A 16,194-nucleotide genomic window follows, 5' to 3' on the forward strand; every position below is an offset into this window, starting at 1 on the left:
GACAGTATTCCGACTACTGCTCACTACTTAGTGGTCCCTGCCGGATGGTGCATGCATGTAGATATCAGGTGCTGATAGAATTGGACTTGGCTATCTCAATGCTGACTAGCATTACCAACCCTCCTGAATTGACCTGGAAGCTCAAGGAATTAAAGATCAATCTTCTGGACACTGCAGCGAGCAGCCCAGGAGAAAAATGATAGGGACGTTAAATAAAAATGGTGCGGTTGTTGTATTTTTTTTTAACACTTTCATTTATTAGTGATAAAATGTAGTGGATGGGAAAGTGATCCCACTCCAACAATGGCTGGTTGGAGCGGGAGGTCAGAGTAGGATTTTCCAGATCTCCGCCCACCGCCCTCCGCACCCCCCCACCCCCCGCCCCCTCGCCCAATTGTCATTCGGTTTTCCGCCTCTCCCAAGAATTTAAATGGACCCAAATGGTTAGAGAATGTCTTAATAGTTGGATATGGGATGTGCTGGGAAAAATCCCTCTCCGGCACTTTTCACATCGTCGTATGTGATGAAGCCTCCAGGAATATATCCAACTAGAGCTGGCAACCCTGCAGCTGACAGATATAGAATAATGTCTTGGGTAAGCTGCTAAAGAGATGGTGGTGCCCATGGCTAGTGTAAATCAGTGCCTTTGAGATAAGAAGGGAGGAAATTGGAAAGAAAAGAAAAATTAGAAAGCTGACTATGCCATCTCTTTTTATATTCTTCTGTCCTAGCTGGCATTCCCCTCTCAACCAACAGCACCACAAATAGATTATCTGGTCAATAATGTATTGTATGTGAAGCAATTAAAATATTTGAGAGAAATAAATTTGGTGTAAATCCAACCTTTATTTCCCCTTTGGGGATATGTCAATCATGAAGCAACTTTGATGGTGTCTGTTGAACCAATTGTGTTCCCCGCCACCTTCGAAATCATTGCACTAATCCTAGCTAAGATGGAGGATAATGTAAGTGCAAAACTGAAAGGAGGGGACTTGAAAACAGACAAAATGATAACATAGGATTGATTCAAAGACACGATAAACTACTGTGAATAGATAAACTAATGTAGACATGTCATAAGATTAGCCGGAGTGGCCGTAATCTTAATTAATGGATCCGAGAGTCTAGTGTCAGCAACTTCAATACTTTATTAAGAAATACAAGATTTTTCTTATGTCTTATCTTATATTGATATTTTGGTCATGATCATGTAAGACTCAAGCATCCACAGTAACTTACAGCTCGCTGGATGGAAGCTTAGTCGACCTGAAGTTGATTTGTAGTGTCCTAAGTCTAGGCTGCAGCCCCCAGGCCACTGGAGTACAACCTAGGAAGTTTTATAGGTACATAGGAACAGGAGAAGGCCATTCATCCCCTCGATCCTGTTCCGCCATACAATAATCATGGTTGATCCATATCTTAACTCCATCTACCCGCCTTGGTTCCGTAACTCTTAATACCCTTGCCTAACAAAAATCTATCCATCTCACTATTTACATTTTCAATTGCCTCAACAGTTTTTTGGGGGAGAGAGTTCCAGATTTTCACTACCCTTTGTGTGAAGAAGTGCTTCCCGACATCACCCTGAATGGCCCAGCTCTAATTTTAAGGTTATGTCTCTTGTTCTGGACTTGCCCGACCTTCATTCATCTCTCCCCAATGCGTCTGCTTCTGTTCAATGTGCCTCTGTTCAGCACTTTCTACATTATACTCCCACATCCTTGATAAACCCGCTTAATTATTTTAAGTTTATACACTGCTAAAGCTGTGTAATACAATTCTCATCTAGAGTTTATTGTCTATTGGAATACAATTAATTCCTACACTTTACCTTGTACAGGCTGCTTATTCTAGATAGTTTGGATGTGTGCTGTACCTTCAATATTAGTTAAACCATGATGGTTTCTGCTCATGTGAAGTTATTTTTCTACTATTATGCCTTAAACTAGAAAACTATATTGCTGTACACTGTGGAGTGATTCCATCAGCAAAGATTCTCTTAAGCACTGCACCTAAGTGACTATTCTACGGGCCCAAAATCATCATATTACCGCCCATTTACTGCCCAGAAATGCGAATTTCAGCAAAAAAAATCATTTCTGCCCACAATGCTGTGGGCGGAAAATTCATCAGTCATTTACCGCCAGCGGTATTCGATATTGCCCGCCCATCATTTAAGGCCCAAATACTGCCCAAAATGATAATCTCATCATTAAGATCCATTTACCGGCGGATCTAAATACTGCCCTGAAAAAACAGGTCTTATTTGATCTTAGCCGGTCTTAAGCGAACGGTATGGATGCCATTTTGGAAACAGGAGCATTTGGTGAAAGGCTGCTTAAGATTAATATCTAGTGTCCTCAGAAACTGGAATTTCTTTTTTAGTTTTGTTTTCTTTATCCAGTTTAAAGTTTATCATTCAATGCTCTTTCACTTAAATCGATGAATAAACAACCCCCTCCGTACCCTCAGTCCCCCTGTCACTATGTTGAATTTACAAAATGATTCCATACTGATCATTTTTCCTTCAAGTTATTTTTACTCTGTTGCAGTCATTTTGCTGACTGTTGGGCTCTTGTTCCTCACCTCAATGTTGAACATGGAAAACTGGCATGAATTTCACAAGTGGGCTGAATCTAATCGTTGGAAGTCCTCAGAATAGAGACCGTTAGCTCTAAAAAATCGCAGGGAAAAGACCACAGGAAAAAAAACACGCATGCGCAGAAGTCCGTTCTTTTCGTGATCAAGACAAAAGTCGATCTCGATCGACTACAATGCCAGTCACCGCCCGTTACATACCGCTCCCGCTACCGCCCGAACAAAAGTCACCTCGATCTTAGCGGTATGTGGGCGGGATAAAATCTTGTGCCGCCATAGTACCGCTGGGAAATGGGCAGTGGCGGTGCTTCATCAATTTCGGGCCCTATATCTTTCAAACAGGAGCCCTCTGTCATGCGTTTCCTTGTGCACAGTACTAAATTAACAAACTGCATAGTTTGGTCTCAGTAGCTCACTGTAAGTATGAGTTTTACATGTCCTACTCTGAACACCAAATAACATTCACATGTGCTTAATATTTTGAAAGCAGTTTTGTTCGGTGATGAGCTAAGTTACATATATGTATCAAATTTTATTTGCATACTAATCTTAACCTCTGTATACTAAAGTAACTTTCAAAGATATTGGGATTTTTTACCAGGTTTGGATTTCAGAAATGTGAATGATCTCCATATGTTTAAAACGAAACAGTCCTCTAATTTACCTTCTCTTCTTCTAGTAGTAGCATGATTCTATGAATTGCAGAACTGGGCTTTGCAATTTGCCTAACCCCCGCCCCTTTTCATTATACTACCCGGCTGGCTTTTTTTTTGCCCCGCACATCATGCACTATCACACGTAATATTATTTCTGTCATGCTTTTAGCATACAAGATGAACTGTTGAGATCAAGCCATATATAAACTGTGTACTATTCTAAGTCAACAATAACAACAACTTGTAATTATATAATGCATTAACATAGTGAAACGTCTCAAGGCAGCTCACAAGGCACACAGTAAATTGTAAGGCTTTTGCAAAATGAATAAGATCATTGTAAAGGCCAAAACCTTTGGGGTACTGATACACAAATCACTAAAAGTAACGACGCAGGTTAATAAGGCCATAACAAAAGCACACAAATCACTGGGGTTTATTTCTAGAGGGATAGAATTGAAAAGCAGAGAAATTATGTTAAACTTGTATAGAACTTGGGAGTACTCTGTACAGTTCTAGTCTCCATATTATAAAAAGGATATGGAGGCACTGGAGAAGGTGCAAAAGAGATTTACTGGAATTATACCAGAACTGCGAGGTTATAGCTATCAGGAAAGATTGAACACCGTGGGCCTCTTTTCTCTAGAAAAGAGAAGGCTGAGGAGTTACCTGATTGAGGTCTTTAAGATTATGAAATGGTTTAATTGGGTAAATGTAGAGAAGATGTTTCCACTTGTGGGGAAGACCAAAACTAGGAGCCATAAATATAAGATAGTCACTAATAAATCCAATAGGGAATTCAGGAAAAACTTCTCATGGGATTTGGCACACTATATTAGCATGGATTGAGAATTGGTTAAAGGACAAAAAACAGAGAATAGAAATAAACACGGCCATTTTCGAGTTGGCAGTGCGTAACTAGTGGAGTGCCGCAAGGATCAGTGCTTGGGCCTCAGCTATTTACAATCTATACCAATAACTTAGATGAGGGGACCGAATGTAATATATCAAATGTTATTGATGATACAAAGCTAGGTGAGAAAGTAAGCTGTGAGGAGGAAGCAAAGAGGCTGCAAAGGCATATAGACTGGTTAAGTGATTGGGCACGAAGGAAGCAGATTGAGTATAATGTAGGGAAGCATGAAATGATCCACTTTGGTAGGAATAATGGAAAAGCAGAATATTTTTCAAAGGTGAGAGACTAGTAAATGTTTGGATTCAGAGAGATTTGGGTGTCCTTGTACACAAAAAGTTAACATGCAGGTACAGCAAGCAATTAGGAAATTAAATGGTATGTTAGGCTTTATTGCAAGGGGGTTGGAGTATTAGAGTAAAGAAGTCTTGCTGCAATTGTACTGGGCTTTGGTGAGACCACACCTGGAGTACTGTGCACAGTTTTGGTCTCCTTACCTAAGGAAGGGTAGACTTGCCTTAGAGGCAGTGCAACAAGGTTCGCTAAATTGATTCCTGGGGTGAGAGGGTTGTCCTATAAGGAGAGATTGAATAGATTGGGTCTATACTCTCTGGAGCTTAGAAGAATGGGAGGTGATCTCATGGAAACATATGATTCAAAGGGGAACTGACAGGGTAGATGCTGTGAGGTTGCTTCCCCTGGCTGGAGAGTCTAGAACTAGGGGGCATAGTCTCAGGATAAGGGGTTGGCCTTTTAAGACTGAGATGAGGAGGAATTTCTTCATTCAGAGGGTTGTAAATAATTGAAATTCTCTGCCCCAAAGGGCTGTGAGTCATTGAGAATATTCAACGGTGAGAAAGATAGATTTTTGGACTCTTGGGGAAATCAAAGGATGTAGGGATTGGGCAGGAATGTGTTGAGGTCGAAGATCAGCCATGATCTTATTGAATGGTGGAGCAGGCTCAAGAGGCCGTATGGCCTACTCCTGCTCCTAAGTCTTATATTCTTATGACCGCCTTCTTTCCCGTCTCCAATAGTTTTACAACTAATAAACTAAAGTATTTCAAGAAAGTCACGAAAAACACACTTATAATTCCCCTCCTGGGTTGTTGCTTCAGCAGTGTCCAGGAGATTCATCTTTAATTCCTGGGGACTCCAGGATAACCCTGGAGGGTTGTAACCCTACAACAACCTCCCCCCCCCCCCCCCCACCCCCACACACACACACCCGACACATTTCATTGAAATCCAGGGAAGCCGATGTGAACAATAATGTGGGAGATAGGGAGAGAGCATTGCTCCCGGCTCTGGAGCTGACACACTGGGCTCTGAGCCCAGTTACTCAGCTCTTTCACACACACACTGCATTGAAATACGGACCAACACTGATCGCTTCCCCCTCACACATTAGCACCAGACATTCCTTTTCTGAGAGAAGTCTGGGTTATAGCAACAACATTACGTTCACCCTCTCCACAGTGAAAGCCGGCATGATTGGGAGTGTATACTGCTGGTTTGGGAGTGAAGGATTAAACCCGCCCCTAAATCCCGTGTGTAACAGGGGGCGGTGCTAACGCAGCCCAGCTGACACTGGCATGTTACCCCACATTCACTCTACAGGTAAAACTGGGGCAGGATGTGAAACTCGGGGGGTCCGTGTCTAAGATCCCCTCTCCCGCTGTTAAACGAAGGCAGCCCCTCTGGGGTGGGGGGGCTTCGATGCTGTTGTAAGCAACCCCCTCTGTGTGTGTGTGCTGCCCGATGCGCTGAGTCTCCACGCCGTCTGCCGGCGGAGAGCAGCCTCCAGAGTCCGCCTGGACACCCAGGCACCGCGGCACCGTGTCAATGCACGGGAAGGGGGTGGCAAGCCAGTGCTCCACCGTGGCTGGCTTGGGCCGTCGAAACTCGACTGCCTGTCAGACGATGAGATGTGTGCGCTGAAAAGTACCAGCACGGTGAAGGGCGGGAGGCGTGTTGGGATCGAGCCCTGCCCCGCATGGCACTGGTTTTTACGAGACAACAACTAACAGCTTCATGGGCTGCCCCGCTGCCAGTGCCTGGCGGCTGCCCAACAACAGGCACAGTGCCTGGGCTTGTCTCGGCCCTGCTCCTGCTCACCGGCATTTGGACTGAATAAAAAAAGGTAAAACAGGATGTGACCAACACCAGCTGCGATGCAGACGCACCGCGAGGTGTTTACAATAACCCGCAGCCCCGCATTATTACCGCGGGAGCGGGCAGTCCAAACAGTTGGCTCCAATATGTTGGACACACGCACTGTACATTTCTCCTCAGCACTGGAGATTCTGGCCATTCACAAATTGGGGGCAAATTTAAGCCGGTTAAACAATTGCAAACGTGCTGCGCTGCGAATTGAAGACTCGACCTAATTACAACGAGGTTTTTAAAAAAAGTTTTAAAGTTTATTTCTTTCATAAAGTTATTGCTCAACTGAACTCGACAGTCATCGTTGAATGAATAAAGTGGGCGTTTTTAATTCAGCAAAAGGGGCGAAGTGAAACAAAAGCATTATCATCTCCCACCCGAGACTCGATAAGGCGAAACGATCAATATTGTGCAGGCGAGAGTGACATGAATGGCCCCGCCCCGCTCCTCACCTCTGACTGCATAAGCGACCAGCATGGTTTGCTGCCTTAACTCCTTCAAGACCCTCAGCTTTATTTTTTTTTTAACTTTTCGGGGAAACGCCGACTGAGAATCGCGTGTTGAGATGTCATGTGCAAGTGGTCACGCACACATACTGACTGCCCTTCTTCTAAACAGCGAGCTCTCTTCCCCACCAACTCTCAGCTGATGCACTCTATAAATATCATTAGGAGTTTATGACTAACTTTCACACAGGCGTGTGTGTGTGACTGCCAAGGTGACAGACTCACACCAATAGCAACAAATCAGGGCTGCCTCCCGGAGTCCAGGGCGCTCAATCCTCAGCACATTTTAAATCTTAATCATTTGTACCAGGAAGCGCAGTGGTGGGGGAATCACCACACTCGGGCTGCTAACTCTGTTTGGATCTATTTCTAGAGGATTCATCACATCGCTTCCAACCCGCCACAGAGCCTTCTTTCCCGCCTCCAATAGTTTGAGCACTAATAGACGAAAGTTCCAAGGAAATCATAAAACACTTTTTTTTTAAAAGTCACTATGATTTCCATCCTGGGCTGCTCCAGCAGTGTCTTAAGAGATTCGCCTTTAATTCCTGGAGGCTCCAAGACAATCCTGTAGGGTTGGTAACCCAACAACACACACACTTCATTGAAATCCAGGGAAGCGATGTAAACAATAGTGTGGGAGATAGGGAGAGGCGGGAACCCTGAGCATTGCTCCCGGCTCTGGAGCTGACTCGCCACTGCTGTAGCTCTGAGCCCAGTTACTCGGCCTGCTTAACACTGCACTGGGGAACTATTCACACACACACACACACTTCATTGAAACACTGACCGCTTTCCCCTGCCATGTTAACACCAGACATCCCTTTTCTCAGATAAGTCTGGGTTATTGTCTCCACGGTGAAAACCGGTAGGATTGGGAGTATAAACTGTTGGTTTGAGGTATTTGTACACAAGGAGTGAAGGATTAAACCCGCCCCTAAATCCCGTGTGTAACAGGGGGCGGTGCTAACACAGCCCAGGAAAGGCACGCCGCTAGACCCAGGACACCGCATGTACCCGCCACACCGGGTTACATTTCACTCTGCAGGTACAACTGGGCAGGGGGTGAGGCTCGGGGGCTTTCGGCCCGTGTCTCACAGCCACATCACCAGCTGTTAAACGGAGGCAGTCCCCCACCGGGGGCGCTTGTATCAATCCCATCCCGAGACTGACAGGTGGGGGGGATATTTGAATGAATGACACGCTGTTGTGAAGCATGAGCGAAACGCAAGGACGATCAACAGCACCGAGATCCGGCAAAAGGGGTTTCTCCCAACATCGCACACCAGCTCACACTTTAAGAGGACTCTCATCGTGTGAATAAAGCGATCGATGCAGCCGCCCCCTCTCCCACTGCAAATGTTAACTGCTCCCGTCCTCAGTCTGTGACCCTCTGAAATATTCTACACAGGTGTTTGTGTATAAAAAAAAACTTCTGGTGAAGCAGAATAAAACAACGCCTAGCTTTTTGAACAGAAAATGCACGCGTTATCCTTATCTGCTACATCGTGTATTAGGAAGCTGCTGAATTGTCGGGACTAACACTGCCAGACTTCACAACAAACCAGTAACTGTGGGAAAACCAATCCTCAGCCTGTATCAACAGCTCAATCGGTGCCAATCTCAGAGTCAACCTTTCTTCATGGATTTCCTATAAATCCTGCTAAATGAATTTGGCTATTGTGGTCAATCAATCAAATGAAGACTTTTTTTTCTAAACAAATCTTTAACTGAAATAAATCAGTTGCCGCTAAACTCACCAGAGAGCGATTCTGTCCTTGGGGTAGTCCAGCCTCTCGATGCAGCCCAGATAATGGGGCAGTGTGCGCGCCGCGTTGCGGGCTATGATGGCCAGCAAAATCTTCGGTCTCTGTAAAGCCGACTCCGACGCCAGTTTCTCCTCGGAAAAATAAGCCCCATCGCCTGCGATCGCTGTCACCGAGAGCAGCAGGCAGATGAGAGATTTGGGGAGGTGTGTGCGCGCAGCCATGTTGAAGTAGGTGCTCTTAAAGCGAGGCTGCCGGTGTCCTGTCCTGACTGGCACTGGCACTCTGCTGGTGCTGCTTGTTAAGTAATAGTAGCCCCAGCTCTCTCACTCTCCCTCTCTCTCTCTCCTGACTTTTATCACTCGGCGATCTGCAGTCATTTACATACAGAATAAAGGCAGCCGGCATCCAAACCTGCCACAGGGAGACCGACTCTCTGTGCAAGAAGCTGCAGTTTGTACTTTAGCAGAATGCTATTTTGTATCAAAATGTAAGCACCTGGCAAACTTACATTGCAAGTTAACACATTTATTTTTGAACTGCAAACGCAGAATTAATCCTATAAACAGATGACAATCCTCCAATTCATTTGTCTTTCTTGCACTTGCCTCCCTTGATCATTATCTTAAACTCCCAGTAGATTGACTTTTTAACATTACATTACAACAATGACTGCACTTCAAAAAGTACTTCGTTAGCTGTAAAGCACTTTGAGATGTCCGATAGTCGCGAAAAGCGCTACATAAATACAAGTCTTTCTTTGAGCTTTAGTTGTTTTAACCATATAGTCTTGATAAACCCCCTCATACCTTTTGGAGTGCAGTGGCCGTTGTTATGTAGGCATTTGCATTACAAGGTCCCGCAAATTGAGCAAGTGACATTTAGTTTTAGATGCCAATGTTCGAAGCCTTTTCAGCTGTAAGGTGAATTTGGATTTACCAGGGACCCATCAAAACAAATTCCGTCAATGGAGTGAGTGATTGGACAGAAATCGTTCAAAGGCTAATGAAGTTTGGACATTATTGTGATAAAAGACTGTCCTGAAACATTAAATAATTAAATTAATTTAAATGATGCGATGTGTGACATTTTATGTAACAATATGTTGGGTCCTTACAGCTGGAACTGTTGCTATCACGAATCCTCCCTGCCCTCTGTTACACCTGGTACTCAATAGCAGAGAGTGGGTTGGATTTTAATTTAGTAACAATTCTGTAAGGGACAATCCATAATTCCATAATGGCAAACACTGTTACAAGTGAAATCCTCTGTCCCCTCACCAAAATATCTTATCTCATGCAATTATATTTTTCTCTCTGTCTTAAGTTGACTTTGTCTATTTATGCCTGCTAATTTGAATTATGTTTACTGTATTTTTTTACTCTTTGGCTTTTGGAATACTGTGTACAGTTTTGATTTCTATATTTACGAAAGGATATACTTGCTTTGGAGGTAGTTCAGAGAAGGTTCACTAGGTTGATTCTGGGAATGAGGGGTTGACTTATGAGGAAAGGTCGAGGAGGTTGGGCTGCTACTCATTGGAATTCAGAAAAATGAGGTGATCTTATCGAAACATATAAGATTATGAGGGGGCTTGACAAGGTGGATGCAGAGAGGATGTTTCCACTGATGGGGGAGACTAGAACTAGAAGGCATGATCTTAGAATAAGGGGCCGCCCATTTAAAACTGAGATGAGGAATTTCTTTTCTCAGAGGGTTGTAAATCTGTGGAATTCGCTGCTTCAGAGAGCTGTGGAAGCTGGGACATTGAATAAATTTAAGACAGAGATAGACAGCTTCTTAACTGATAAGGGATTAAGGGGTTATGGGGAGCGGGCGGGGAAGTGGACCTGAGTCCATGATCGGATCAGCCATGATCGTATTAAATGGCGGAGCAGGCTCGACGAGCTGTATGGCCGACTCTTGCTCCTATTTCTTATGTTCTTATGTCCTTATGGTATCTCGTTTATAAAATGTTGCCACTCTCACTATTTCCCTCCTTTTTAAGATGTGCCTTTGAATTTCCTTCCATCCTTCTCCTGTTTGATTTCCACCCTGTGTTCTTTCTTATGATCTTACTGAATTCCATGCTGCCTTCTATTATCCATCCATTTTTCTCTCTTAAAGAAAGACTTGTAGGTCTTGCATTTATATAGTGCTTTTCGCAACCAGCGGATGTCTCAAAGCGCTTTACAGGCAATGAAGTACTTTTGGATTGTAGTCACTGTTGAAATGTGGAAAACGCGGCAGCCAATTTGCACACAGCAAACTTTCACAAACAGCAATGTGATAATGACCAGATATTCTTTTTTTTTGTTATTTTGATTGTGAAATAAATATTGGCCAGGACACCGGAGATAACTCCCCTGCTCTTCTTCAAAATAGTGCCATTATGTCTGCGTCGGTTTAACGTCTCATCCAAAAGACAGCGCCTCCAACAGTGCAGCATTCCCTCAGCACTGAGATTTTTTATGTGCTCAAGTTCCTGGAGTGGGACTTGAACCCACAACCTTCTAACTACAAAGGTGAGTGCACTACCCATTAAGCCACAGCTGACACTATTTCAACAAAAGAGATTTTGTTAACATAGATGTTAATCTGATACAAATAGTGCCTGATATAATGCTACAATTAGATTGGCAATGTCGGTATTATACTTACAGCTGTAGTTATACTGGCTGCATGCACCACTGTGCAGTTAGAATTGAGAGGGCATCAAATGCATGAATAAAACAACATTTGCTGTTCTCTTGTATTACTAGTGTGCATGCTACTGATTTAAAAAAGAGATTATGGGGCAGGGGTGCCTACTTTAATACCTCAATGGGTAAATGCATTCCACAGTGCAGTACTGAGACGCACTGCTCAGGAAGATCCCACATTAGATCCCTGGGGTGTGCTGAGTTAGCTGAGGGTGGTAATGGGACGCTAAAATCTTCCTCAGTGTCTGTAGGTGATGGAAGGGGAAAAACAATCAGATAGGGATCCTATTTTTGGTTCTTTTTTAAATTATTCATTTCCGGGATGTGGGTAAAGCCAGCATTTATTGCCCATCCCTAGTTACAAGGTGGTAGTGGGCCTTTTTAAAGCACTGCACCCGATGTGATGAGGGTGCTCCCTCAGTGCTATTTGGTATAGAATTCCAGGATTTGATCCAACGCGATGAAAGAATGTGATATATGTCCAATTCAGCATGGCTAAGATTATACAGTGACCCCTTCTAGAAAGTGTGACTGTGTTGACATTGGGTAAACAGAACTGGGCTCTGCTGTCATCTATGGCCCTCTCATGAGGTATGGTATGGAGGGCAACTGACATCATCATCATCATAGGCAGTCCCTCAGAATCGAGGAAGATTTGCTTCCACTCTTAAAATGAGTCCTTAGGTGGCTGAACAGTCCAATATGAGAGCCACAATCCCTGTCACAGGCGAAACAGATAGTCGTTGAGGGTAAGGGAGACTGGGACAGGTTTGCCGCACGCTCTTTCCACTGCCTGCGCTTGATTTCTGCATGCTCTCGGCGATGAGACTTGAGTTGCTAAGCGCCCTCCCAGATGCACTTCCTCCACTTAGGGTGGTCTTTGGCCAGGGACTCCCAGGTGTCAGTGGGGATGTTGCACTTTATCAGGGAGGCTTTGAAGGTGTCCTTGTAATGTTTCCTCTGCCCACCTTTGGCTCGTTTGCTGTGAACGAGTTTCAAGTAGAGCGCTTGCTTTGAGAGTCTCATGTCTGACATGTGGACAATGTGGCCTGCCCAGCAGAACTGATCAAGTGTGGTCAGTGCTTCAATGCTGGGGATGTTAGCCTGGACAAGGATGCTAATGTTAGTGTGTCTGTCCTCCCAGGGGATTTGTAGGATCTTGCGGAAACATCGTTGGTGGTATTTCTCCAGCAACTTGAGGTGTCTACTATACATGGTCCATGTCTCTGAGCCATACAGGAGGGCGGGTATTACTACAGCCCTATAGACCATGAGCTTGGTGGCAGATTTGAGGGCCTGGTCTTCAAACACTCTTTTCCTCAGGTGGCCGAAGGCTGCACTGGCACACTAGAGGCAGAGTTGAATCTCATCGTCAATGTCTGCTCTTGTTGATAAGAGGCTACCGAGGTATGGGAAATGGTCCACGTTGTCCAGGGCCGCGCCGTGGATCTTGATGACTAGGGGGCAGTGCTGTGCGGCGAGGATAGGCTGGTGGAGGACCTTTGTCTTATGGATGTTTAGCGTAAGGCCCATGCTTTTGTATGCCTAAGTAAATATGTCGACTATGTCCTGGAGTTCAGCCTCTGTATGTGCGCAGATGCAGGCATCGTCCGTGTACTGTAGCTCGATGACAGAGGTTGTGGTGATCTTGGTCCTAACCTGGAGATGGCGAAGGTTGAACAGGTTCTGTAGTTTAGTTCCATTCCAGCGGGGAGCTTGTTGACTGTGAGGTGGAGCATGGCAGCGAGGAAGATTGAGAAGAGGGTTGGGACGATGACACAACCCTGTTTGACCCCGGTCCAGATGTGGATAGGGTTTGTAATGGATCCGTTGGTAAGGATCACGGTCTGTATGTTGTCGTGGAGCAGGTGGAGGATATTGACGAATTTTTAGGGGCATCCAAAACGGAGAAGGATGCTCCATAGACCCTCGCGGTTGACAGTGTCAAAGGCCTTTGTAAGGTCGAAGAAGGCCATGTATAAGGGCTGGCGCTGTTCCCTGCATTTTTTCTGCAGCTGTCTCGCTGCAAATATCATGTCTGTTGTGTCCCGTAGGGGACAAAATCCGCACTGTGATTCCGGGAGAAGTTCCTCGGCCACAGGGAGAAGACGGTTGAGGAGGAAACTAGCGAGGACTTTCCCAGTGGCTGATAGCAGAGAGATTCCTCTGTAGTTACCGCAATTGGATTTGTCCCCTTTTTTAAAGATGGTCATGATCACGGCATCTCTGAGATCTCCCGGCATGCTCTCTTCCCTCCAGATGAGAGAGATGAGGTCATGTATTCATGCCAACAGTGCCTCCCCGCCATACTTTAGTGCCTCAGCAGGGATTCCATCCGCTCCTGTAATCTTGTTGTTCTTAAGCTGTCTTATGGCTTTTTCTACCTCGTGCAGTGTTGGGGTTTTACTGAGATGGTGGCAGGGGCATGCTGCAGGATGGAGTCAAGAACACTCGAGTCAAAGGCAGAGTCTCGATTGAGAAAATCTTCGAAGTGCTCCTTCCAGCGGGCCCTGACAGCCTTGGTGTCTTTGAATGAGTGTTTCCCCGTTCTTGGCCAGCAGTGGGGTGGGGCCTTGGGTGTTTGGACCGTAGGTGGCCTTGATTGCGATGAAGAATCCTCACACATCATGGCTGTTGGCAAGCTGCTGTATCTCCTGTGCTTTCTCCATCCACCACCTGTTCTTAAGGTCCCGGGTTTTTTGTTGGACCTCGGCCTTGAGCAATCTGTAATGCTGCTTTGCTGCTCCCGAGTTGGGTTGTTGCTTAAGGTTCAGAAATGCCCTGCGCTTGCGATCTATTAGCTCATGGATCTCCTGATGAATAAAATGGATTAAGCTAATGGAATAAAAACAGAAAATGCTGGAAATACCCAGCAGGTCAGGCAGCATTTATGGGGAGAGAAACAGAGTTAACATTTCAGGTCTGAAAGGTCAACATTCACAGAGAACCCCCTCCCCCCCCCACCGCCCCCAGTGTTTGGGCTCATTGGAAAGGAAATTTAATTTGGGACTATCTACAGGAAAGTTTGAAATCCTAAAGTGCTTATGGAAGAAACTACGAACTTTAATCAAATTTTGGACTTTTAAAAGACAAATTAAAGCCTGTGGGCAGGCCCAAGGAACTCAAGAAGCCCACTTGATTACTGGAACTGCCTGGGTGTTGGGACTAAGGTAAATTGTCTGGAGAAATGGATACTCGAAAACCCTTCTCCACAAGAGGCATTTACATTACAACAATAACTCAGAGATGGCCAGCCATCAAGCTAAACCGAGAAAAGCCATCTTCAACATGAATAAGAACAAAAGAGCCCACTACAGCCTGTATGCGAAAACCAAGCACAAAAGGACATTGCGATTATCAAGCTAATAGTTCCATCAGAAAACAGATTTAGAAATGCAACCCACCCAAGACATATTAACTTTTAACGAGCCCGCCAAAATATTACAAAGAAAAGTCAAGCCCGCCAAATTTAAACAAAGAATTCTGGACTGATTTGGCGCGAAGATTAGGACAACTCAAACCGTATAACTGGCCCCCTGTTTTAACAGAGGGTATGACACATTATGCAATACAACCGAGGGTATGCCACAATTCGCCTAGTACCATACTATGCTAATGTCATCAAGAAGGGAGAGAAACCAACGCGACAGTTGTAAACTAACTTCTCCAGCCTTGAAGTCTTGAAATCCTGAAGGAAGGAAGAACATCACCATCGCGGCAGCAACCGACCACAGCCAACGTGGTACCAATGGAAAATCACCGCGATCGACAAAATTCCAAAAAAATCTCCAACAGAAAGAAACCGAAGAATCGAAGGTTTCCACTCTACAATCTAAGTCCTGACTACCAACAGGTGAAAACATTACCTAAAGAGACTTTGAACCTATTTCTAATGAAGGAAACTGGGTACTTACCCCATAGATCCAAAGCGAGCCTTACCGCATCAGTGGACTCAACCTAACTGAAGATTGCGCAGTAAGAAGTCTTCTCCGACATTCGGGGTACGGCAAGCAGAACCTGCAGAATTCAATGAACCCCGAAATCACGAACTACCGCTAACTGACCAGCAGGATTGAGCATAGTCCCTGCCTGCCCTGGAGTCTAACCTAGCTAGGATTAGGTATTGGGAGGTGGGAGGTGTAATTTTTTACTGTAACCCCCTTTGAATGGGTAATGTATTGTTCTTTATTAGAGTGATTATAAGTTTGATATTGTATTTTCTTGTCTGTAATAAAATCAAAGTTCTTTTGCAAGAAACCAGTTATTCTTTGCACCTTATCACCCCCCCTACCCCAAATAAATCCAGAGTCTAGAACCCAAGGGTGTGGGAACAATTCGAACTGCTCAAGTAGGTCAGAGGTGAACCTGACCCCCGGGACCACCCCTTACACATCAGAACTGTAATAAGTTAGAGATGTAACAGGTTTTAAGGAAGTGCAGAGGCAGGGAAAGTTGGGGTGGAGGAAAGAATAAAAGGGAAGGTCTCTGATAGGCTGGAAGGCAGGAGTAATTAAATGACAAAAAGGATAATGGTGCAAAGCAAAAGGAGATGGTACTGGGACAAGAAAAGATTGGTCGAGAGGAGCTGTAAATGACAACGGCAGAATCATTTCCAACAGCTGCTGTCTCAAAATATGAAAGCAGTGGTTGTGATCTGAAATTGTTGAACTCAATGTTGAGTTTGGAAGGCTGTAAAGTGTATAATGGAAAGATGAGGCGATGTTCCTTGAGCTTCAGCTGAGCTTTATTGGAACAGTGTAGGAGGCCGAGGATGCAGAGGTTAGGGTGAGAATGAGGTGGAGAATTCAAGTGATAAGCAAACGGAAGCTCAGGGTCACACTTATGGACTGAACAGAGGTGTTGCGCAAAGCATTCACCAAATCTGTG

The 16,194-nt window shown here is 44.8% G+C and overlaps 1 protein-coding gene across 2 annotated transcripts in view; it reads right to left on the bottom strand.

The window, feature by feature from the left end:
- LOC139268740 (procollagen galactosyltransferase 2-like) overlaps positions 1–9,013 on the bottom strand; it is a 213,694-nt gene extending 204,681 nt beyond the window's left edge. For both annotated transcript variants that reach the window (XM_070887391.1, XM_070887390.1), the window contains exon 1: positions 8,600–9,013. In XM_070887391.1, the coding sequence (XP_070743492.1) occupies positions 8,600–8,829 (230 nt within the window). In that variant the 5' untranslated portion in view covers positions 8,830–9,013. The remainder of the gene's footprint in view (positions 1–8,599) is intronic.
- Between the last annotated feature and the right edge of the window lie 7,181 nt (positions 9,014–16,194).

This window comes from Pristiophorus japonicus, chromosome 8, assembly GCF_044704955.1.
Source record: "Pristiophorus japonicus isolate sPriJap1 chromosome 8, sPriJap1.hap1, whole genome shotgun sequence".
Taxonomy (NCBI): Eukaryota; Metazoa; Chordata; class Chondrichthyes; family Pristiophoridae; genus Pristiophorus; species Pristiophorus japonicus.